The sequence below is a fragment of the Diadema setosum genome, chromosome 9, assembly GCF_964275005.1.
Source record: "Diadema setosum chromosome 9, eeDiaSeto1, whole genome shotgun sequence".
Taxonomy (NCBI): domain Eukaryota; kingdom Metazoa; phylum Echinodermata; class Echinoidea; order Diadematoida; family Diadematidae; genus Diadema; species Diadema setosum.
The window spans coordinates 31,464,909-31,490,966 of record NC_092693.1 but is presented as its reverse complement, the minus strand read 5'-3'; the positions used below and the strand labels follow the sequence as shown (position 1 = coordinate 31,490,966).

At 37.6% G+C, this 26,058-nt stretch overlaps 2 protein-coding genes across 2 annotated transcripts in view; both read right to left on the bottom strand.

Annotated features, from left to right (window-relative positions):
• Positions 1–280: 280 nt before the first annotated feature.
• LOC140233303 (proton-coupled folate transporter-like) lies at positions 281–1,324 on the bottom strand. Its single transcript, XM_072313414.1, has one exon. It carries the CDS (start codon positions 1,322–1,324, stop codon positions 281–283), a length of 1,044 nt encoding a protein of 347 aa, XP_072169515.1.
• Positions 1,325–14,540: 13,216 nt separating this feature from the next.
• Positions 14,541–26,058, bottom strand: part of LOC140232546 (ras-related protein Rab-22A-like) — a 51,272-nt gene continuing 39,754 nt past the window's right edge. Inside the window, exons 3-6 of the mRNA XM_072312644.1 lie at positions 24,965–25,046; positions 22,877–22,948; positions 17,751–17,967; positions 14,541–16,088 (exon numbers count right to left, since the gene is read on the bottom strand). Of these exons, the coding sequence (XP_072168745.1) occupies positions 15,991–16,088; positions 17,751–17,967; positions 22,877–22,948; positions 24,965–25,046 (469 nt within the window). The 3' untranslated portion in view covers positions 14,541–15,990. The remainder of the gene's footprint in view (positions 16,089–17,750; positions 17,968–22,876; positions 22,949–24,964; positions 25,047–26,058) is intronic.

Sequence of the window (26,058 nt, the reverse complement as noted above, 5' to 3'; positions counted from 1 at the left end):
TTTTTTTAGTACCGCTGAAGTCATCTATTTGCGCTATCGAAATTTAACCTTAAATTCAAAATTGAAATCAAGATTGAGACTCGAAGAGGAGATGTTCTCGATTCATTAAAGAACATCTTAGTTTTGGATATCTCAGCCATTTCAGAACCAATTTTCGTCAAATAAACTTTGAATTCCTCTTAGAATGTTATACCCTTTCATGTTTTATAAGAGGTTTCTCATTATCTCACAAAAGGTTGGAAACCTGAAACCCCATCTCAACCTAAAGTATACCATTCCTCTAAGTGTATTTTAAGTACCCCAAAGTGATTTTCATTCGAGGTTTTGTTAATTGGAATCTCAGTTGTCCGATCGGGGAAAACTGTTCGGAAGTTTGGTGGCCCGACGATTGATAGTGGCCCCCTAGCCACCAGGCTACCGCTAATGTCGATCCCTGCTTTACATCTTTACCTGATGAAGGAAACCAACAGATGCAAGCGTAATACCATCCAACGATAGTGGGTGTCCAGCAAAATGGTTCTCCCAAACCATAGATAACAACAACGTCGAAGAAAGCCTCCTTCACCAAGCGGTGAAAGCAAAGAATGACGATCAGGATGGCGATCTTAATTCTCTTAGATCTTTCAATGCGTGTGTAAAACCCAGTCAAGCTGTGGATTGTGTCTTTAACAATTCTTCCCGGTGCCAAGTCCACGCACTCCGGCACTGTTTCTAGGACTAGTCCTGGGCACGCTGTGTAGGCGAGATTTAGGGCAGCAAGTACTGTTGGCAAGGCAAAGGTGATTGAAAAGTTATGGGAGTAATCGAGAATCACCCCAGCTATCACTTGTCCGGTACCAAAGCCAGAGTAACTCATAAGTGACTGCACAACCATTCTCTGTGTTCGTGACTTGCCCTCGGTCGAATCAGCGATGTAAGCCGAAGATACCATACTGACAGAATCTGTATCACCACCCAGTCCAAGAACAGATGCCGCGAGCAGAAACACGAACAAGGGCAAGTCAAACAACACGACCAGGAGAAAGATGATTGAAGCAAGGAAATGGCTAACTCCACTCAAGATGAGGATCGGCTTTCGACCTATGGAATCCGAGCAAGCTACGAGGAATGTCGCCGTAAAGATTGGTGGAAATTTTGAGAGGATCTCAATCCACATGATCCAAAGAGACGTTTGTGATTGCACTTCCTTCTCCAGTGGATCGCTGATGTTGCTGCTGGAACAGGTGTCATTTCCGTCCTGATGAGAGAAGTGGTCGAAACTTTCCTCTATTCTTTCCCTGATGTAAAATGTTCTGAGGGTGGCAAGGGTTCCTTGGACAGCCATAGTTACAAACATGATCGGCTCGGTCGCCACGAAGCGTGCGTTAGTAATGTGTTCCATCTCCTTTCCGTGCACTGTTTTAGAAAGTATGAAAAGAATGATAAAATCATATTAGTCACATGATATTACTCGAAGTGACTACTTTTTATGAGATAAGGTCAGCATCAACAATGAAAGAAAAATGGTAGTATCATAATGAAATTGTATGGTGGTCAATTAGGCATACTCTTAGGACCTGGTCACACATAAGCAAGTGCCGGCCGCCGACCATTCTACGACCTTCGAAATCACTGGTCGGCGGATGGTTGTCACCGGTGGTAAAATGTTTTTTATTTGTTTTTGTTTGTTTGTTTGCTTGGTTGTTTTTTCCTCTTTTTTGTTTTTTTGTTTTTAAGTCGATAGATGATTGTCAGCGGGCGGCGACCGGTTGTTGAGGTCGACCAAACTTGCAAAAGGTCTTTTTTCTGTTCTTTTTTCTGTTCTGTTCTTTTTTTTTTGTCTGGCCCTTGGCATGAAGATTTTTGGTCGGCAACCATGCAATTGCCGATCAATTGCCGACTAAATAAAGACTGATATCCGACCATTGACCGAGTGGTTGCCAACGACATTACATGTGTAACAATTACCAAAGCAAAACTTTTTTTCTGGAGTGTCTGCGTCCATGTGCCTACACATTTGTAATCCTGTAGTATTACTGCCGAGCCCCAATTGAAAGTCAGAAACCAATCGGCGGCCAATTCTATTCTAGTGGTGTTTATTAAGTTGTCGAGTTTTTTTTTTTATTCAATTTTAATTTATTTCCACACTTTTTTTGGTCAAGAATACAATGTACAAACGAAAATACAGATAACACCGATTTTGGTTAAATAGCATCTTTCAGGGAATATCAAGTGAACAAACAAGATCAGAATTATTTGCCAACCTTTTGCAAACCTTTCTGGGAGCATTTGCCTATTCCACATGATTGGGGTTTTTTCTCACAAAAGGTTGCTAAAGCGCTGTCCAAACGGTCGTCAAATGGTTTGCACATGGTCTGCAACTTGTTGGCAACCGGTCGATAATCGGTCAGCAGCCAGCCGCCGATAAAAAAAAAAAAATAATAATAATACAATTGGGTTTGGATGCCGATTGGTTGTCGATATCTATCTTCGCCGGAAAATGTTTGATTCCTGACGTTGGCGACCAGTCTTCGCGTACGTGTGACCACGCCCTTTAGAAGTTGATGGATCTCGCATTGGATATGAAAGACTTTCAGGCAAACTTGAGGGCTGATTACTCCTTTGACTGGCTAAATGTCAAGTAAAGAAGAAAGTTAAGGATTCGATCCACAAGATTACAAATGTAAGTAGATGGGGGCACGATCGAACAACAGTGTCTTTAGAAAATGAATCAAACGCAACGTAGTGTCAATCGATATAACGACATAAATTTGCCTGTATAGTCATGTTTGCAATTCTGTTCGTTGTAAAGAAACTAGTTGACCTGAAAGTTGTCAAACTAGTACTATTGAGGCAAACATGACGATGCTCGCAAAATGGCGATTACCAGGAGCATCTATAGGTTTCATTCTGCTTTCAGACATTTTCGAGGGAGGGGGGGGGGGGGGCGGGACAAGGGCTTCAGTGGTCTCATGATTTTTTTTTTTTTTTTTTTTTTTTTGCCATGCAAGGGTTCACGCCCAACCCCACTCACCCTTTGCAGGCCTCACAGCTAGAATCCTTGGAAAGGCTAGTTGATATTTGTCTTTTCCGATGAAACTGGACTGTGGTACGCCTCGTGATGTCGATCCTGAAAACACAAACAAACAAACAAACAAACAAACAAAAAACCACAAACAAACAATGCACCTTCTCAGTATAACTCAACTGCATGTTGTCGTATTACTAATACGATAAGTACACGAATGTTGTGTGGAAATCTATATGCGACACTTTCCAAGTCTGGTGATATCAAAGTTTAGATTCAATATTTGTTCAGTTGTATGCAATGCTATATATAACATGGACATTGAACGAGGCATTATGATATTAAAACATCCGCGTAAGAAGTTCAGAACGCATCGCAGACATTTAAGATTTTATCCAACACATTACACTGTTGGACGTGGACTGCAAGTAAAGAGATGGCCGAATTTTGTGTAATATCATCCTGTTATTTTTGTTCGTACTTATCTTTCGTTTCTATTCCACCTTATTGCTGCACATTTTATTTTAAGCCGGCACTATTCTCTCGAGATTCTTCTGCCGGGGAATCTACTGCATCATGGATAATTAGAATCAAGGTTTCTGGGAGGGTTTTTTTTTTCGTATGTCAATTCCTCGTCTCGTTTCCTTTTTTGTTGAATATTGATGTTCATCAATATTATGATGATGGTATCTGTCTTATTTCAAAAATAAGCATTTATGAAATAAAAGTTGTTAGTTCGTGAAATCATTTCGTGATATATGCACCACCATCTAATTCCAGAGCGTTTTCTACCGCATTTTCTTCTTCTAGGGAATCCACTCTCTCTAAAAAAAAAAAAAAATCCCTTTTAATTCAGATTTCTTTGCATTTCGTATTTTTATGTGTAAACACATATAGGTGTCGATATACAGATGAACAGAAGTTACATCTATTTTTTCCGAAAGTAAAATATGAAGTGGTAAAACTGTCAGAAGTATGTAATCTATGTCTCATAGAAGGGAGAGCCAACATATTGTCAGAGTTGAGAAACCAGGGGTTGCAATGTCAGTCCAAATATTGTGTACTTTTCCGTGTCATTGTACAACTAAGCAGATTTAGCAATGACATTATCACGTGAAACATTTTTTCTTTATACTTGTATCATTTTACCCTCATGTTTTGGGGGTTTTTTTAATTTGTTTTTTTTTTTTCCCCTTAGACACTATCTTCAGTATTTTAATGCCGAACAAAACTGTCGCGGGAAAGGTTTGATTGAATCAGAGCCATGTGATATACTTGTATAATTATTTCTTTAATTTATCAACCAAACGACGTCAGTATTGGTCAATAGTTACTTGCTTGAAATGGGGGCTATTCACGTCACGGATTATGTAGAAGTGAGTTCAAACAGAATCATCAGACGAGGCATAGTTAATCACCAGCACTTTGAAGTTATACAATTAAGAGGGGAAAAACATATGCATGTATATGTGTGATTATATATTATACTATATTTATGTAATATGTATACAAACAATATATATATATATATGAAGAGTTTGTTTGCAAAAACCGATAAGTCCATATTTGTCAAATGGAGATATTTGCGATTAAAGGTCAAGAAAAATAAAGAGAATAATAAGAAAATTTTTGCTTCTTTTGACCATAACTTCAAAAATGTACCTTTATGTGTAGTGACCAATATATCATTGAAAAGGTATTATTTTGTATTTTATGACAGATACCGTACTTCAAAATCTTCAAAAATGGACTTTTCGGTTTTTGCAAACAAACTCTTCATATATATATATATATATATATATATATATATAGAGAGAGAGAGAGAGAGAGAGAGAGAGAGAGAGAGAGAGAGAGGGAGCGAAAAGAGGAAGGAGCGGTCCGTTTGATGGGCCGCAGTAACAAACAAAAGAAAATCACAACAATCATCCAATGAATAACATAGGAGAAACGAAGCATTATAAAGCGCAATACATGTTTTTACAAGAAACAGAAACTCTGTGTAGAAATGATACTAAGATTAGGCAAAGTAATGTTGAAAGTGAAAAGTGAAAAAAAAAAATCGAACCGATTACCTTCCGCTGATGTTGCTGCCAGACTGGGGTGTTCACGAGTGCACGTTTGGCGTGTTTGGTGTGTTAGTGATTACTTGTATATATGACGCGCATGTGGGATACATTTGTACTGGTATACTTATGAATTATAACTGTAAATGTGGACATTTCTGCGCGAGTAATTTTTTTTTTTTTTTTTTTTTTTTTTTTTGGCCGCCTGACCAGGTAAGATGAATTTCCTCTTGAAATATTATCAATTTTTCGAAGTAATATATTTTCTGCAGTAATTGAATATTGAATGGGGAAAGTAATGATAAACGTTACATGAATGACAGATGGATTTCCATATTTTGTCTACAATGATAGTGATCTATGATAGTGATATGATAGCATATAGGGGAAAAACGATATGCTGATATTCTTTTCTTTTTTTTTTTTCAATGGCGCAATACCGGAAATATCGGCAGGAGATTAAAACATCGTGAAAATCGATTTACCGACATGTCAACTTAGCATACATGAAAGGCAGATTTAAATGCATGATGGTAATACATATTATCAACCTTCTCATGGAGAAAAGAAATTTCATACCACGTCTAACTTGGCCAAAGTGCCCAAGTACCCGTTTCGGCCTCAGTGGCCTCAGTTGAGCCCAAATATACCAAAAACAAGTATTTGGGGTACTAATTCTCACAATTTGGGTAGCACCATTGTATTTAGCGTGGAATATTACCATAGAAACCAAACCAAGAAGTAAAGGGAAACAATATTCCCCTATTGCACCCATTTGAACAAAAAGATATCCCTCATTCAATAAATAGTGGTCTCATCATTAATGGCTGTATATTATGTACATAATACACACATGTATATTCATACATTGTGTGTGTTTGTGCGTACTATTGCATGTATTTATAATAAATGATGTAAATGTAACACACACACACACACACACACACACACACACACACACAAATCCCATTTCCCACGGCTGGGGAGCAAAAGTCTCAACACTTCCAAGCAAGTACGGACCAACCAAAAGGAGTCCAAGACAGAATAAGTATTGAAAAAAATACTTTTTGTGCCAATACATGTATTTCAAAGAAGCATGACAGCATTATGTCAGACCCACAGAGTCAAAAGCACGTTGGTGTCAAGTGATGCACATGGTCTGCAAAACTTAGAAGCAAAGAAACAAAACCAAAACAAACAGAAGCTGTAATAATCAATTATAAATACTACAAGTAAGATAAGTATGAGGAAATGTGATTTGCTTTAATTCCATCAGTCTTCAAGACAAGAATAAACAGAAATTAGTACAAGCGTTACAAGCGAACAGACAAAACACATTTTGCTACATGAATAATGCTTCAGGTTGTTCACACCCCCCCCCCCCCAAAAAAAAAAAAAAAAAATGTACCACTGTTTAACAGAAACACACATGCATATCATGTGATAAGACAGAAAAAAAAAAGAGAAACCAAATCAGGGTGGAAAAGTAGTAACATTTTTTTTTTTTTTTTTTTTAATCCACACTGTGTAACTTCAAGAGAGCCAGAGGGGACGGTAATGTAATCCCACGTTCACCCGATTCAACATAGAAACCAAGTAAGAAACATCCTGGGTTTTCTAACACACATCACACTCGCAAACACTCCCTGACGCAGTTTGGCCAACCAATTTGCAAACATCAAATTTTTGTTTTTTACAGTCATATCATGGAGATGTGGTAAGAAAAGTCGGGGTGACCAGGCTCCTAACAGTGGCCAAAGTTATCACAATTTTGCTTGTATACCTGGTATATACGTTGCTCGTCCTATGCAAATGTATCCCAAGCTTTGGTTTTTGCATCAAGTTGAATGTTTTTGGCTGTTTGTTTGTTTGTTTGTTTTTTGTAATTGCTGAATATTTGTGAGACCATTCAGGGGCGGATCTAGCTTTTTATAAAGGGGGGGGGGGGTTGGGACGGTATGCGAGGGAGCGTAGCGACCGAGCCCAAGCGAGCGGAGCGAGCGAGGGGGGAGGATGTGGGAGGGAGGTTGTCCCCCCTCCCACAGTAGGGAGAATTTTTGAAAATCAGTGTGTGAAAATGGCATTTTCTTGCATCTAAAAACACCACTATTTTTGGTATAGAGGTCATTGCCATGTGCAATACATAAATAGAAAAAAACTAAAATTACAAGTTCAAAAAAAAAAGATCAGATCAAAAAAAAAAAAAAAAATGGTCCCCGGATTTTTTTTTTTTTTTTTTTTTGGGGGGGGGGGGGGGGGGTTTGCAACCCCCCAACCCCCCCCCCCCCCTAGATCCGCTTCTGCCATTATGGTCCCTACTTCAATCATGTATGTATCGACAAAGACAAAAGATTGAATATTTCCTCTTATCATCTCGTAATAACATCAAAAGATGTATTTTTGATATATAATCGTTATTGAGCCACTTCATATGGGCACGGGAATGACATGGCCGCGTGGGTGTGTTGAACACTAACGACACTGTCATGAGTTAGCAAAGCACAGATTAATTGCGATAAGAATATCCTAGCCAGTAACTCTGTGACACTTCTAAGAGTGGTCTGGGGGTTGTTCTGGGAGTGTCAATTTGTCTCCGTACACACAACAAATTCATGCTAGCAGTGGTACGCGTTTCCGGCGAGAGTAGAAGTTCCTACACACAATTATGCATACCGTATTGGCAACAGCGATGCATGTACGGAAGGCGGGTATCTTGCAACAATATGACTTTCAGATGATTCCCCATTTGCTCAGACTTGCCTACAATGCGAGTCACTAGTTGCATAGCACATACATGATTGCTCTGTAACATGTCAAAGCAGGCCCGTAGCCAGGATTTTTCAAGGGGGGGTGCGGTCACTAAAAAAACGGACCTTCGGTACCAATACCAATAATGACACACACACACACACACACACACACACACACACACACACACATATACATATATATATATATATATTCTTTGGACGACCGAACTACAAAAGTTGTATAAGACTTTGAATTTTGACTGTTTTAATGACGTTTTAAAGTCTCGAGGAAATTTGTATTTTTGTCTGTTGCATGCAATCGCGTTACGGTATTTCATCTAGGAAATAGTAAAAACTCATTTTGCCAGGAAGTTGCAAAGTTTAATTGTGTTCGAGACTCTGCGCGCGTAGCGCGCCGCAAAATTGAGAATAGTGATTTTCCTGGTGTTGTTTTAACTTTTATTTTTTCTATTGTATACCCGCGTTAGCAGGCCTGAAGCCAGGATTTTTAAAGGAAGGGGGGATTGTGTTAATTAACAAAACGGTCCTTTGATACTGTCCCGGGAGGGGTAGCGACAATTAAAAGGTGGACACCATGCTCATACATGGACTTTCAAAATGGCCCCTAAACGAGTAATGATCATATGATTTTTTCGGGCCTTAAAAACAAGTATTCCTTAAATGTTTCCTGCACCCTAAAGAAGTACTTCATCATGATTGAACAATATACCATTTTCCCAAATTTCGGCCTTTTTGATACCCTTTGATTATATACACTCGTACATCACACTTTCCATCTAATCCGTGAGAAAAAAACGACCCCTATTACGCATTTTCTTTAGCGAGTATGGTCACGGTGTCCACCTTTCAGTTGGAGTTTTCCATCCCATTGGATGCTGTTTGGAAGATGAAACATTCACTTTACTATACAGTATATCAGCCGTTGGTATGCGAGTTTGTCAAAAACGAAAATAAATAAGAAAATGTTTAAAACAAAATGAATTGTAAATGTGAACCATTTATATTTTGCCTCCTTGTGGTAGGATATTTCCAGCATTTCCGAACTTTCAAATAATCATTTTAGATTTAATAATATTAAAGGTAGTAGATCCGATTCGCAAACATCTCCAATATCAGTCAAATGTCATATTAACCATCATGCTAAGAAGGTTTTCTTTGTGAAATTTGGAGGTCAGTGAAATTCAAAAAATAAACATCCGTTAGCCATTGGAAGAAGTTGAGTACAATTAATTCAGACCTCAGGCTTAGTGCTCAGATGTTTTCCTATTTGATTTGATCTGTCTTACTGTGCACACTAAGATACATACTGGAATGGTTATTTCTTATTTATTAAATTATAGTAGCATATTTGGTTACTAGCTGTCTCTAGGTATTTTCGAATTTGGGCTGCAAAGAGATCCACTACCTTTAAGTTAGAAGAGAGATAAGTAAATAATGACAAAATAAACAAACAAAAAAGAATGAGTTTCTTTTGTAATACTATCTGACAAACTTTTTACTTTACCATTTTACTTCATAGCTCAGCACTTTCCATTCTCTCTCATACCCTCTTACCCATTACATTTATATGAAATACAACTAAAATGAGTTTGCGTGCCTGCATAATACTCTTTGGAAATTATAAGTGAAAATGTTCTTAGGTTTTGGCTCACTTTAAAATGAGAACCAATAGAACTGTCACAACATGAGAAAATGTATAAGTAATAATCAACACTACATTTCCGAATTTGGCCTGCAAAGAAATCCGCTGCCTGTAAGTTAGAAAAGAGATTAGTAAATAATGATAAAATAAACAACAAAAAAAGAATGAGTTTCTACCGCCGTATCCAGAACAGAGCCTGAAACGGTCAGTGGCGTATCTAGGGAAAACGGCGCCCGGGGCAAGCACGAAAATTGCGCCCCTAATTTCTGAAAAAGTGTTCAACCCCAACCCCATCCCGGTAGGGACTTTAAATAAAGTCCACATGATGCTTTTTCAAGCACTTAAAAGGGATCTTTTGAGGGTGATTTAAATGTAATGAATTTTGATAGATTTTGGCGAGCGAGCGCAGCGAGCGAGCCGAAAATCTTTGTATTTCAGCTTACAAAACATGGAGTTCTTGTCATTTTTTGCTTACCAAATCTTACAATTCTAATCAAGATATAGTGACGGCCTTATAGATAACGATTTATACCAAAAAAAGGAGGACTTTCAAAAATACTCTAAATTAGTACGCGCGAGTGAGCTGAAATTTGTATATGTCCTCGTCATCATCACGTATATTGTTCTTATCTTTTTTATATAAATTTTGGCGAGCGAGCGCAGCGAGCGAGCCGAAAATTTTTGTATTTCAGCTTACAAAACATGGAATTGTCATTTTTTGCTTATTAAATCTCACAATTATAGTGACGACGTTATTGATAACGATTTATACCAACAAAGTGAGGACTTGAAAAAAATACTCTAAATTAGTACGAGCGAGTGAGCCGAAATTTGTATATTTCTGCGTCATCATTACGTTTTTTTCTTATCTTTTTTGTGTTTTTTTTTGTGCCCCCCTCCCCCGTATGTTCGAAACTGTTGGCGTCCTCCTTTGATAAAATCGGCGATCGCTTCAGAACGAATGAAATTGCAGTCGCTGCTCCGTGTAACATTTTTTCCTGCTGAATATAAAATGACATGAGTGAACACAATAGACATTATCATTTTGTCCGCGTCATCGTCACGTTTTGTTCTTATCTTCTTCTCTTTTTTTATACAAATTTTGGCGAGCGAGCGCAGCGAGCGAGCCGAATATTTTTGTATTTCATTTTACAAATCTATCACAATCGGTCACACCCTCTCGTTATCAACGTCAAAGTTGTAATGGATAATCAATGTCATCCACGAATCGCACGTACTCGGGCGGCCAGTGGAAAAAAAAAAAAAAAAAAAACACCGGTCACACGGGCCAAGGGCCATGGCATGCAGTGCCAATATAATAATAGCTCGCACAAATTGATACATAACATTTGTGTTTGTGTGCATGGGGACAATCCGATGGTTCGTACAACAAAAGGGTTTCGTACAATTATTTTTAACATTGTTAAACGTACTCTTCCACATTTACGTAGCATATAATGTGTCTTTATATTTATTTGGATTGTTATCTTGAGAATTGCTAAAAACCGTTATTATGAAAAAGTGGACCTTTCAGAATTTGGGGGGGGGGGGGTGCGTACGCACCCGACGCACCCCCCCTGGCTACGGGCCTGCAAAGGTCAAGATTTACTTTCAAGCATAGCGCCCTCTTCTGTCAGTCTTGTCCAAGCTATCAAGTTTTAGTACACACATCAGACGGGCACATGAACACATTGCTGATTGTGAGTTGAACCTCACATTGTCACATTGTTGTATGCTCTGTAAAAGATTTCCCATGTTGGTTAATGTCCTGTTAATACAAATCTATAATAAAAATATATAAATCTTGTGAAATATATATTCAACAACTAACTTAAGAATGGAAGACATTATACAGAAGCAATGGCAAAATTCTAACAAGAATTTCACAATTACCTACAAAAGAGAAGTGAGAAAGTTAACACTCCTCGAAAGTATTGAATTAAATACTGTATATACACATCATATCAAACAAAGGCATTAACAAAGCCAGTATGGCCAACATGCCATCTACAGCAAAGCATCATCAACCTGATCATTCTAAATTTTTATGATTGAATTATAGGCAAACACACTGATTGACCATACGTAATGTGCAGCTCATCCAATACACCCACTATATCAACAGATTGTTAAAAGCTTTTAAGCCAGCAAAAGCCTATAATTTTTGAATATTGAAGCCAGTTGTGATAAGAAGGGCAAAGCAAACTCTGAAATACATGCATGATACACTTCATACTCAAAATGGACTTCAGAGCACACTTTAAATTTTAAATTTAATCCTACATAATATCCTGAATGTGGTAAGGGGGTGGAGGTATAATCATGTTGAAGTAAATAAAAGCACAAATGAATTATGACGCAAAAAAACAAACAAAACAAAAACAAAACAAGAAGAAAAAACAAGCTGCCAGTAGCTAAAAATCGTCTCAATCAGTCAGGTTCTGCAGTTGCTATTGTGCCAACATTGGGCAAAACATCTCAATCACAGTCTCTAAACACCATGTTCGTGCCTCATTTCAAAATGAAATCCTAATACCAAATACATGGCTAACAAAAACAAGAAGTGATGTGAAATGTGATGCAAATGAATGCAGAACACTCCTATGTGTGGTACAAAATTTGATCAGGATAAAGACAGCAGCAACAACAACAATAACAACAAAATAAGTACACAACAAGTTTTGACCACACTTTCTTGAACAAAAGATATTTCAAAGGCACTGTCCAATCAACAAATCTACATATGAAGAGTTTGTTTGCAAAAACCAATAAGTCCATTTTTGAAGATTTTGAAGTATGGTCTCTGTCATAAAGCACAAAATAATACCTTTTAAATGATATATTGGTCACTACATATAAGGGTACATTTTTGAAGTTATGGTCAAAAGAAGCAAAATTTTTCTTATTCTTCTCTTTGTTTTTCTTGACCTTTAATCGCAAATATCTCAATTTGGCAAATATGGACTTATCAGTTTTTGCGAACAAACTCTTCATATTTTTGAGGAGATAAACTGTACATACTACTGACAAGATCTGATGTATGGACATGATCTATCAATGTCAATAGTACCAACTACACATACAGAGAAACTATAAACAAATAATCCTCCATCGCCACAAACCTGATGGTCCAATCAGAACATACTTAGCAAAATGGTTTAGTTGAATACAATTGTACATATCAAACATCACCCCATCACATTTTTATCACATCAAGTACCATCCCCCACTCCCTACAATATGAAAGAAAAAAAAAAGAGGGAGAAAAGAAACACACACTTGGATCCAATTTTATACATATATTAGGATAGCAACTCTTGCTGGAATGGCAACTTCCCATACACATCGTAGCATCAACCAGTCAGGTAGCTGGATTCCTGTTGTTACCATGACAATTGCCATTCCAGCAAGAGTCGCTATCATATCAACTTTTTATAAAATGGGGACCGGATCATCTCATTGTGTAACAGTGGCAGTATGCAGTGACCAGCAGAGCACTGTCGCACACCTCATCAAATACACTTCCATTAAATTTGAGGAAGGAAAACAACATTGTTGTTCACTTGAATCATAGCAATGTATTTCTGTATGAAAAATAAGAAAAAGGCTAGACAAACCCTCTGTTTCATATTTCTGAATGTCAATTTCACTGGTTTTTTTTTTTATTTCATTGTTTGTCATGATTAGTATACTTCTACAATGTACATGTATGATTACAAAAAAAAATCCAGAGTACTTATTCTTAACTATTATTCATGGAATGATTGTCCCTGTGAGCTTTCTATTATTTATTTATTTTTATTTTTATTTCATTTATTTTTTTATTTTTTTATTTATTTATTTATTTATTTTTTTTTTGGGGGGGGGGTATTTTGTTTGTTTGCAAATTATTACCACAAACACACTGTACAATGTAGGTTTCAGATATGAAGAACAATATGAAGGGACAAGAAAGAAAGCAACTATAAAAACAACAACAAAATGATACAGACATCATAGACGAAAAAAGGGGAAATAATACAGCATCTTTCCAGAGCAGACTAAAAAACAAGAACAAAAAAAAAAAACCTAACCCCTATTGTAGATTTTTATTTCTTAAGAGAAAACAAAATTGAATGTGAACTTCAGTTCAAGTCTACATTGAAGGTTAGCTGTCAATTACAAAAAGCTTAAAATAAAAACAAAAATAATAATGAAGGAACGAGAAGACAGTTTAAAATCAAGGGGCGGAAACTGGCAGTGAATTACTGCAGTGCAATTGTCCCATCATGCCAACCAGTCAACATCTAAAGGATAAGAACTGAAGAAATCATTGTTGGGGGGGGGGGGGGGGAGACGGGACATCTCTTCCAAAGGTATATTTACCTTCAGTCTTTTTTTTAAAACAGATGACAAGGCACAGCATATGATGTCTCACTGTACAAGGTATGCATCAGGCACCCGGAAAATGAATACACACACAAATGGTCCCTGAACATGAAGCAGGAACAATAAGTACATGTAAGCCTTTACAATTGCATAAAAACGATGGAAAAAAAGATAATAATTTACCAGTGGAACTGCGGAGGTCACAAGAATTGGATTTGTCTAGAGAGAAATTTAAAAGATGTAATAATGCCTCTGGTGACACAATTAATAAAATACATGATTGTACCATAACAATCTGCTAGGTCTAGAACAACAGTGTTATAACAGCCTGATTCAGTCCAAGTTGTAGGTATGGCATCTTTTCATATTCTACTTGGAAGATTTTGAGTCTTCATTCAATTGACCCAACCACTGGGACTGAATACTCTTCTCCCTAATACCAATCTGAGTATGAAATTGAGAAAGAAAAACCACTCAAATAATGAAACTAAATATACATTCATCCTTTAATCTGCTTTCCTTCCTGTCCCTGAAAACAGTCCATTATAAAAATGTGATGGTAAATAAATTTAAACTGGCAAATCTTACTTTTCCTATACTGCCTGCCCTCCCCCCCCCCCAAAAAAAAAGAAGTAAATATGAATCATAATATTCCACTCCTACCCTTCAATCAATGACTCTGACAACAACAACAAAAGAAGCTTGTTTTGTCACACTTTTTTTTATGAGGCACACAATCATTTTAAAGAGCAATGTACAAGATAAAATACATACATGTTAGATAAATTGATATAAAGATCATCTGGTATTATGTACATGGCACTGCAGACGTTATCTACCAGGTACTACTATACACCACTCCACTCTGTTGGTCACCGCTATGTGTAAGCTGCAAACTGGATACGTGAGCAGAAATTACACGTACACATGATATCATGTCATCTCCGGCATGTGTAAGATTACACTTTTTATAGGCACTATTAAAGGTAGTTTGGAACAACAGTGAAATGTATGTTAGGTCCCATAAGTATCTGCAGGGAAGCTACATAATGCACCAGATTTCCAGTTAACTTGAAATGTCTGTGCTTGTTTAACACACTGTTGTCATGATATTTCAATTTTCTGTGGAATTTATACAAAATACACCCTCCCCTCCTACGCACTGGATAAAGTCATTCACATTACAACATATATATATATTTTTTCTTCTTTCTGCAATTATATCAGTGCACACACAAAGAAAGGAGATTCATTTTTTTCTTTGGATGACATAGTCACGATTTTTTAGGTTCATTGCATCATGATTCCCTTCTGGCAATTTGGAAGATTACATGATTACGGTGGTGCAATTTATAATTAGAATATCGTCTTCAATCCCTGAATCCTGAAATACTTAGGATTTGACATTGTCAATACTGTTCATGTGCTGAATGGCTTATGTTGACAGTTAACCTCCATGCATCTGCAATGGGCATTTAAATTTTGTATTGCCACCGCATCCAACATCAAGATGTTCGAGCCATCCAACATTCAGACGTTTGAGCTCTATAATTGATGCTGTCTCGCTCCATTGTGGTGGCGTAAGTGTGATGGTTTGGCAGATATGCAGCCTTCTCAAAATCCCCAAGTACCGGTGGTTAGTTCAGCCTGCAGTCTGCATCCTTATCAGGGCATGTCCACAATAATGAGTCTCTTTCTCTTTCTGTACCCTTCCATTGTTTGCATAAATCAATGCATGAGTTACCACGTCACGGGTATCAGCGAAATATCGCCGATGAATTTGCCTTTTCACTTTTTGATGATGAGGATCACAGGATAACTCAGCGTCCGCTCCCCCAGCGCTGCCATCTCGCTGGTTCTCGACGCATTTTAGAGCTCCGCCTACTGCACTGTCTCACCGAATAACCACGGCAGCCTCTGTCCCCCCACAAGAACTCTGATGTCTTGATGAGGAGGAATCGCCATAGCTGTCCTTGGAGGATCTCCGCTAATCGCCACGCAGAGTTTCGGTGATGAAGGGAACATCACAACTCGGAAGCCATCACTGTTGCATAGGGGTGACCAAGAGAGCATTCTCTTTTACGAGAGGAACAAAAATGAAAAGTTGATTGGACGATCTCCGGCGACCTTTGGCAGGGGTCAGCAACATCGACCCTTCTTTTTCCTTTCTTTCTGGTTTCTCAGGTTGATGGTGTCACCGTAGCTTGGTACAAGAACCTCTGGTGGAAGTTTTTTACCTGGAAAATGGTGAACAAGCACACAGAGATATTTAATAGGAAAATGAATGTAGCGACACAGTTCAAAGTTAACTCGCAAATGGATGGAGTTTTAATAGCTGAAATAAAATGTGAACCAGAGATATTATTATGATCAATACCCTGTTCAGAGTCCCCTTTACCCGGAGAACCTCTGGTGGAACCTCTGGAGGACATGTCAGACATACACAAGCAGTAGAACAGAGGTTACCCAGTGGGGGGTATAAAACAGACTCCATTTAGAGTTCCTGGTTGTCTAGCATGAAGTCGGCATTGGTTTCTATGGAAACCAGTGGCTGCGCATTTCTCTTTGAGGAAGGGAGAGAGGTGGGCAATTTCAGTGTGCATATTATTCCCATCAGAGACAACAAATACCATGAAGTGCAAGTGGTGTTTAGCCAGTGACCGTTGTCTGCGGTAAACGCAGCACAACCTCTGGAGGTTCCCTCACAGACTTGTGCTAGGCCAACTAGCATGACATTTACCTCAGACTCACTACTCGTGCTTTGTGACATGTCCATTTAGAGTCCCAGGTGTCCCAGGTAAACACAGCACAACCTCTGGAGGTTACCTCAAACTTGCGCTAGGCCATCTAAAAAACAGTTGTAGCATGACATTTACCTCGAATTCACTGCTCGTGCTCTGTGACATGTCCATTTAAATAGAGTCCCGGACGTCTGAGGTAAACACAGCACAACCTTCGGGGATTGTGCTGTGTTTCGGGGGACTCTAAACAGGGTTAACAAGAGCTCATCTCGCTATGTGCTGTAGCTCACCTAATTTTTTAGATTATGTACACATTTAAAGTTTATTCAAATTCATTTCTGTCACTGAAAGCCCAGGTTTGATCACTGCTGCCATCTGAATTTTTGCTGCACACTTCCTCATCTAAAATGAGAATCGAAATTACAGTGGCTGTGGCCTGTACAAAGTCTGTCAAGATATTGGGCGGGCAAAATTGAGCTCAGTGTATCAAAAGGATGGAATAGACAGGATACAACATTTGTTCTATTCTCTCTCTTGTATTTCTATCTCTCTTTCTGTTGTTTCTTTTTGCTCTCTTGCCTTTTTCTCAGGGGTCATAGGGTTCACACTGGCCTCCTTTACTTCCTGTACTACTGTGAGACATATCATCAGCACCAAGAGGCATTTCACTTCCTGGAGGGAAAGCATGAGGAGCAGGACATCCAGAAAGTCTAAATGAAGAGTCCTGCACATCAGCGTCCTTCTGCTGCTCACATGCGACACAAAACAGGTGCCACTGGGCAAAAAGGCACAGGCAATCATCGTTTCAGACAACACCACCTTTATTTGATCTAGAGCTGATCAATCTATATCAATAATAATGATGTACTGTTATACTTTTACTTTTATAATCATTACAGCCAGTATAGATATCATTATTATTTTGTTGTCATTGTTATTGCTATTTTTTCAATATTATAAACATTATAATTATCAATATAATCATCATGGTCATTTCTGAAGATGGTAAATTGCCATACATCAGGTAAAGATCATTAAGTATTCTGTGTATGAAATCAGACTGATTTTATCGAAGTAATTTTACCCTTGTGATGAGGGCCTGTAGCCCCCTCGCCACACAAATACAGTGAAACTAGCACAGATGGAGCATACACTCACTGATTTCTATGAATAACTCCTTGATGTTTGCCGCCGTCTTGGCACTGGTCTCCGTGAACACCGCCCCCACTTCCTCTGCGTATTCCGCGGCTATCCTCGTCGGGATCTCTCGCAGGTCATCCAGATCACACTTGTTCCCCGCTATCGAGACGACGATATTCTCCGGCCCGTGCTGGCGCAGCTCACGGATCCAGTCCCGTACCTTGCTGAAGGAAGTCTGGAGTATCAAAGAAAACAACCAATTGGCGTTTGTGGAAGCACTCTAGTGATTAAAATAATGCCTCTGGCGACATCAGAGGCATAAAAACACCACCACCAAGAATCTCCTTCACCCTTCTACATGCCTACATATGCACTACAGTCATAGCATGCCAAGACATACAAGAAATTGGCATTCTGTTAATTGCTCAAAAAGTTGGCCGTAATGCAGAAGAAATCATCTGAGTAAAACAATGTAACAGCCTATATCAACCCATTGAGGACTGGCTGATTTGGTATAACACACTTTTCCCATAGACACCTGCCCGAGTATAATTGGGAGTAGTCTTCAATACATTATAAAAGGGATGGTACAGTATTGGTGGAGATGAGAATTGGGCTTTTAACTTTTTGCGAGACACACACACACAAAAAAAAACCCACATGAAATAATACAGAGCATACCATCTTAAGAGGAATTCAAAATTCATTTGATGAAAACCGCTTTTGGAATGACAGAAACATCCAAAAACAAAGTAAAACAAAGCGATTGTACTAAAAGATGGGTCACACACTTTATTAGAATTGCTCTGTTTTGGATATCGAAGCCATTTCAAAACCAATTTTCATCAATTAAACATTGAATTCCTCATGGAATTACGTGCTCTATCATATTTCATAAGAGATTTTCATTATCTCACCAAAAAATGTTAGAAACCTGAAATTAGGTCTCAACCAAAACTATACCATCCCTTTAAGGCTATTGTTAAATTTTTGACAGAGAGTGGGAGGATAACTTGCTCCCTGGTCAAAGATACATGGCGTTCTGTAATACTGGTAACCAATAAATGAGAACACCAATGTACATGTATAAAATGAGAGAACAAATTAAAGTAAGGGTTCAAAGGATGGAAAAAATGAATTATTTACACTTTGTGTGAATGACACATTAAGTATACTTTAAACACAGTATAATGTATCGGTAGACATCCAAGTGATACAGGGATACGTATAACTGAGTCTAAAATCTGTGTTTGTTTTGTATCTCTACGAAGCTTGCGTATATTTTTCTTTTTTTATTCCTCCCATAGACATAATTTCTATGTTTCATACTTTATTTATTTGCAAATCATGCATTAATGATCAATACATTTCAATTTCTTGATAATGGCCCTAACCCTTCTAGTAAATTCAAAGAAATCTTAATTCAAAAAACATTTCACCAGAACAATGATCCGCTACCTTCTGTATCTCACTAAGGGAAATATAGTGAATGTGATGAAAAGCATCCATTCCCAAGCCCTTACTTTAAAACAAAAAAAAAAAATTACAAAATAATAAAATTATAGAAAGCAATCACATTTTTTGATGAGCAGACAAACTCCAATGTCTTCCTTTAAAACAACAGATGACTTTCATTTTACAAAACAAGACATCCTTCCACTCCGCTTCATCACCATGACACACTTCTCCGACTACATTTGTAGATTCCAGCGGCAAACTGTGGTTGCGACACCCTTCCCTCTGTCGCACTTGTACTTGTGCCGTCTGTCTTGAGTGACAAGTTGTGCATGAAGACACAATCTTTTTCAACTCGTATGTTACAGCTGGCAGAGGAAGGAAAGCTGGCACGGGCAAATCACCACAGACCAAGCACGCAAAAACCAAATTACTGCCAAAACTATCGAGCGCAATTTGATACTTCCTTCCGGGCGAGTTTTACACGCTCAACCCTTCATTACATGCCCGTCAGCCTAGGTATATAGCCATGCCTCCATATGGGCGATTTCCTAGCTTCCCTGCATGTATTAAAAGCTGGTATTACTCAATCTGAAGTAGGCCAGGGTTTCTTGTTTTTTACTTTACACACTAAATTTTCATTAACATTGTAATTGCAAATTGCTGTTTAAACACTTCAGTTTCATCTATTAAATAGGGAGCTTTAGATTTACGACACGGATGTTTCAGACGATGATTGCATTGGCCATTCTCCTATCTCCCTGCGTCGTGTTACAAAGTAGCTTTAGATTTCGTGAGGACACAACCTATAAAAAGTAAAATGGCACCCCCATATTATCAGTGCATCAAATAGCTCTCTGCATTGTGAACTGAGCGGATGCAAAAATAGCATAGAATGCGCACTGAAAACTGGGGACGACACAAGATTGATTTTTTCGCATGCGCAGAACCGTTTTTTGTTTTCCTCTGAGCATTAGCATCGTAAAATATCTATAAAAGCTCCCTAAATATCTGGTGGTACAATTTACGATCATTTGTTTCTTTACCACCTATGTTCATAATGGCTAATTGATACCATGGCTTCAATGATTAAAACCGACTTACATCAGCAGCTTCCCGTACATTTATAAATTCACTGTATATTGACTGTTTTGTTTTACTTTTCATCGTGACATGTTCTCTCTCTCTTGTGGTTTTTGTGGTTTTGTGGTTTTTCTTGTTTGTTTGTCTGTTGTTGGTTGACTGCCACTTTATTCATTATATGGATGGATACCACTTGTCATTAAGCAGTCCACTTTTTTGGCTAACAGCCAAAACCTGTAAGTATGCACTCAGCACATACCTGGTCAATCTTTTTACATCTTAAAAAAAAAAAAAAAAAAAAGAAAGAAAGAAATGCATTGTTTGCAAGGAGGCTGGAGGCATAGCGGGATTCACAAATATGTGAATTGGTGGGATACAAATCTCAAGATCTGCATCGCAATAGAAATCTCAAGATTTTTGCCCATGTGGAAACACAAATCCCACCAACTATCACGTCAGCATCGCGATGCAAATCCCAAGAAATCTTGCACTTATTTCTGAATTATCGCGATAATTTGCCCTGTGGTGATTGTGTGAACGCTGGACCAAATAATCTCGAGATTTTATATCCCATTATTCAAAGCACACATCACAACAGTGTGCACACCACACCACTGTGACATGTAAAAACAAAGGGCTAAGAGAAGTGTACACAGTAACGTGCACTCTTTAAAAAAAAAAACAAAAAAAAACTTTTAATTTGAAAGCTGTGAATACAATGTATTAATGTTCTATGTAATTTAAAAACAGATAGGACATGCATTCAATCAGTTTGGGGATTGAATTTCAGAGGCTTGAAACATTTTTTTTTTTTTTTTTTTTTTTTTGGGGGGGGGGGGGGTTAAGTAACTTTCTAGTGCACTTCCTCTCTATTTAAAACACTTCCAAAATTTGACAGACCTTGGGTGACTCAGTGTATCAAACAATGACATGGACCTATTCTAGCCCTTTCCCACTGCCCCCGGAAAGATGTGCGATGTAGAGTGACTTTGACAATGTACAGAATTGCACGCAGGTATGATAGAACAATACCTGTACAACATTATCAAAACACACTTAATTACTGTATAAACATATCAAAACCTTGAAAGGGCACACTGGCTGTTTGATGAGATACAATACAACTTGTAACTCACTGTTGGCACATAAGGCTTTGATATATATATATATATATATATATATATATATATATATATATATATATATATATATTCAAAAAGAAAGAAAACAATAAAAAGAACTGAACATGAATTGTAAATGACAGGAACATAATTAAGTACAAACAGACCAACAGACACTTGTGAACAGACACAAGAGCACTTGGAAAGAGTTCGGATAGAGAGCTGTGTTTGTAAATCACTACTCATGAAAGACGAGGAGTTATCTTGACTGACGATCACCTTTCGGCTGGTGCAGACTGCAGCCCCCTTGGCTATCATGTGATAATTTGGTCACGGTTGATTATAAATAGTAACGTTGAATCATGCAGCGGTAAGTATGTGTTATAGGATGCACATGTCTGGATTGTGTTCAATGTACACTTGAGGCTTCTCTTAACAAACCTCTACACATTCAGCTTTGAGAAAAAAAAAAATCACTGAATTTCTTTCTCCAATGCCTTTAAACTCTTCGCATGCCATTATGTGAAATTAAGAGGCCCCGTGTGCTACAATTCTCAGGTTGCAATGCCTTGATGAAGAAATTAAAACCTGCTTTCATTTTAAAAGATTTCTTTTTTCTTTTACAAAATATTTACTTTGCACATATGATAGGACTAGCACCATACCTAACAAGCTCTTATTAAAGGTAGACATAAGCATGTACAAGTGTAATACCTGCTATTTTAGTGCTTACAAATCACTTTCTTTTCATTAACAAATTTTGTTTTCCTGTGATCATGATTCATGTGGGGCTGATGTAATCTTAAATTGTAGTACACTACGTAATGGGTTTGTGCATGAACATTTGCGTTGTTGTACCTTCATAGCTAAAAATATGTTGTCATGAAAGAAATATGAGAGCCAAAAGGATGTCTTGATCCACTGTCTCAGCAAGTTCTTTCCCACGAAACTAGACTTCTTTGGGGAAGTGCTTTAAAACACAGTTGAAGTTGCTTTGTGGTTTACAGGTTCTACTTGCAAGGGAGGCTCTGAAAAATTATAACTGGATGCTTGAACGAGGCTAACAATATGGCATGCATTACATTCAGTTTCAGTGACCTTCCTCGGTTAATTTTTCAAGCACTTGGGTAGTAATTCCACTACTCAAGGGATTTTTCTATAAGCCTAAGATACAAAGTTCCATACAAAAATGAACGTCTTCATACATACATTACAGTACAAGCATCTGAATGTCATTGTCATATTTGCTACACTTAAATTATGAATTCATCAGAAGCCAAGCCAGTAGTGTACAAAATATGCCCTATCAATAACATTCATCAGTTTTTCAGAAAATATCCTACATGATTGGACGGTAGAATAAACGGCGTGGTCAAAAATTTGCCCGGCGGAATAGTTGTGAAAAGTGTCGAGGGGGGGGGGGGGTTGATTCAAATCACCCCCTCCTCCGGCTTTTTTAGGGTTAAGTCTTTTGATTTGTCTCACCTGACTTGTGATGTCATAGACAACAATGGCAGCTGCAGCCCCTCTGTAATACATTGGCGCCAGTCCCCGGTACTATCCAGTGAAGGTCAGTTGAAGTTCAGAAGAATTGACGGAAATCAAAAATAAACATAAAACAAGATGAAAAATGAGAAACAAAATGTCACCAGTTTAAATGAGACCAGCACATGATTTCCTGCCTCTGCTAAATACAATGTAGACAGTATGTGAAAATTTAACTAATCATTTATGCAGGATTTTGTACCGTATTCAAAGTAAGCATCATCAATGCCTCAAACGTAAACATCAATATTTTGTCCAAAAAAAAAGCACAGTGGGAATCCCAAGTTTTCATCACAACTTTAAAGGCAACAAATTTGAAGTTTTGATTTCCAGGATCACTTGTGACCGTGCATCACTAAACAAACAAAAAGTCTTATGCCCTGATTTTACATTAGGACTCAAAATACATGAAATGGGTCAACCTGGTCAATGGTGAGATTTTCATTTTTTCTAAGAGAGCAATTCTTCTTCTACATTATTCTAAAGTTTGGGATCATAAACCTAATAGGAAGTTGTGTTTTAAAGGTAGGGAATCCCATTTGCATGCCTTAAATGAAGAGTTGTATAAATACAGTGGTACACTTGTATGTTGAAGAGAGTATCATTTTAGAAACTCCCATAAAGTATTGAAAGTGGAAGGTAACATTTAGTACATTTTTATTGACCGTTAGATTTTGAATTGAATTTTTTTCGGGGCTCACCGTAAATTCCAGTACATGACTAGGCTATCTTTGCAGACCCATGCACTGCATGTGTGTCCATCATGTATATTTTGTGAAGAAAGTTCATCAAAACTTACAAACATTTCTATATACATTCTTGCCACACACTCTATATGTTATTACATCAGCTCTTATACTTTTAGATTTGTGTTTATAGATAAAAAAATACAGAAGACTGCAACAAAAATGCTTAAGTGTGGCTGACACACAGAACTACTGAGTAGTTGAGTTTTGTGCATTATTCAAATTGTAGATAACTGTTGACTTCCAAATTTCTCAGCAGTGGCCTAAACAAGTCCCCTGAGGTTCATATTTAATGTTTTGCTGCATTTTGGGAGGTCTGTAAAAGGTATCCCCTACCTTTAAGCAGTTTTTTAGAACCCATTTCTTGAAGAATACTGTGATTAGGTACATTTGTATGTCTTAGAGCTCCCGTTGCATTTGATAAAAACCCTTTTTTAATACACACTCTTCACTTTCAACTCTAATCACTTTTGAAAAGATGATGCTACTGTTTTGCAAATTGGTATTAGTCATGGATAGAATGTGTTAGACAGAGCATGCTCAATTTCAGCTTAATCTGATAATCTCTTCACTGTTGTTGCTACGGAGTAATGTACATCCTGTGTTTTGTCCCATTCATTGGACAGTGCACGGCTTGGTGAGATTAAGCGCTAGAATAGACTCTATACATGTACTTCACAGTCTCTTTTCTCAGTATACACACTTACAAAGGGTTTTTCCAGAGAAGATAATTGGATTTTGCTTGTCATTTCCATTCATTAGTGTCGAGATGCTCAAATAGCTGTCATTAACAGGAATGAAAAAATAACATGATATAATGCCCTATCTAAGATGTAAGATTCTACGAATGCATTAAAGTGGTACAGTTTCAAGAGGATGTCCATGCTGTATTTTGATGCAATAGTGACACACTTGGATTTAACATAAACATTTGGAACTTTGCAATTACACTCGTAAAAGAGCTCAAGTTTCAGTTACTGTTTCACGCACTGTTGAATGACACGTACAAGTAGATTTGTAGTAGTTAAAATTCTAGTGGACAGTTTGTATAGCATTCATTGGATTTGGCCCATATCCAGGCAATTCCCCCAGAGGGCAACCCCCTTCAATGGCTAAATACTTGTTTGTGGTAAGGTTAGAGTAAAGATAAGGGTTAGGTTTAGGGTTAGGAGTTTGGGTTAGGATTAGGATCAGGTTCAGGATTAGGATTAGGATAAGGGCCAGGGGAAGGGTCCGGGTAATTGCCCAGGGGGAAATTGCCCTAGACCTGATTTGGCCTTACCTTTTCCTGGCCGGCTGTGTCCCATATTTGAAATTTATACATCTTCTCATCAACAGCTAACGTCTTGGACATAAAAGAAGCACTGTGAAGCAAAAATAACAAATATAACAGGAACTGTTAAGTAGACAAACTGACATGGTTTTGCAAGCAATTCGAGCCCTAAGTAATATATACAGGGCTACCAACCTCTGTGTATTAACAAACAACCTATTAGTAATGATGCATAGAATGCATTTTGAAGGCAAAAAAACAAACAAAACAAAAACAAGAGCTCTTTGCACAAAAAAAAATGGGGAAAAAATTAATATCAACTTAAAGAAAAAAGACTTTGCACAAAAAGAAATATACTTCCTCACTTGAATGACAAAGAGACATACAAGTACAAATATCAGAAAAACATACAAATGTATGTTGTAGTGAATGATACACTGTAGTCCTACAAATTGTAGATCTGTCTGCCTCAGTGACATGTACAGTGGAATGGGGCAGCACTGGAACAGCAGTGGGGAACATTAGAAAAAAAGACACTGAAAAAAAAGAAAAGAAATATTCAAAAGCTACCATGACTTATGAATACAGTTTCCCACCACAAACAATCATATTTTACATAATTATGAATTCAACACATTTTGACAACTCAGCATAGTATAAACAAGAACAACTTAATTTTAAAGGAAATTAACTGTTGACAAGTTTCATCTCTTAGAAGTTTTCCCTTTTTCTTTTACAAAATGTATTATCATTAATTTTACACCTTGAGTGGTTTGGTTTCAATAATGCCATACAGACTTCTAACTTAAACAGTGTATTGAGATATGAATACTTTTAACACACAATGACTGGAAGATGATCTGAATTAAGAATAGACATCTAAGAGTCACCAACAGGAATAGCTGACATCGCCAGTTGGTAAATATTGTCATTTAAAATTCAGTTACCCATGAAATATCTCACAAAGGATGATACATTCTATTGTTATCAAATACAATGCATATTTAATGAAGGTGAACTGCTCTGTAAAGATAAATATTATAACATTCCAGTCCTGAAATAGGTTATGACCAGCTTGAGTTTTCAGCTTCATCCACACTTCC

Bases quoted from the DNA above. Each gene is read 5' to 3' on its own strand.
- LOC140233303 (XM_072313414.1), bottom strand. From the start codon at position 1,324: ATGGCTGTCCAAGGAACCCTTGCCACCCTCAGAACATTTTACATCAGG.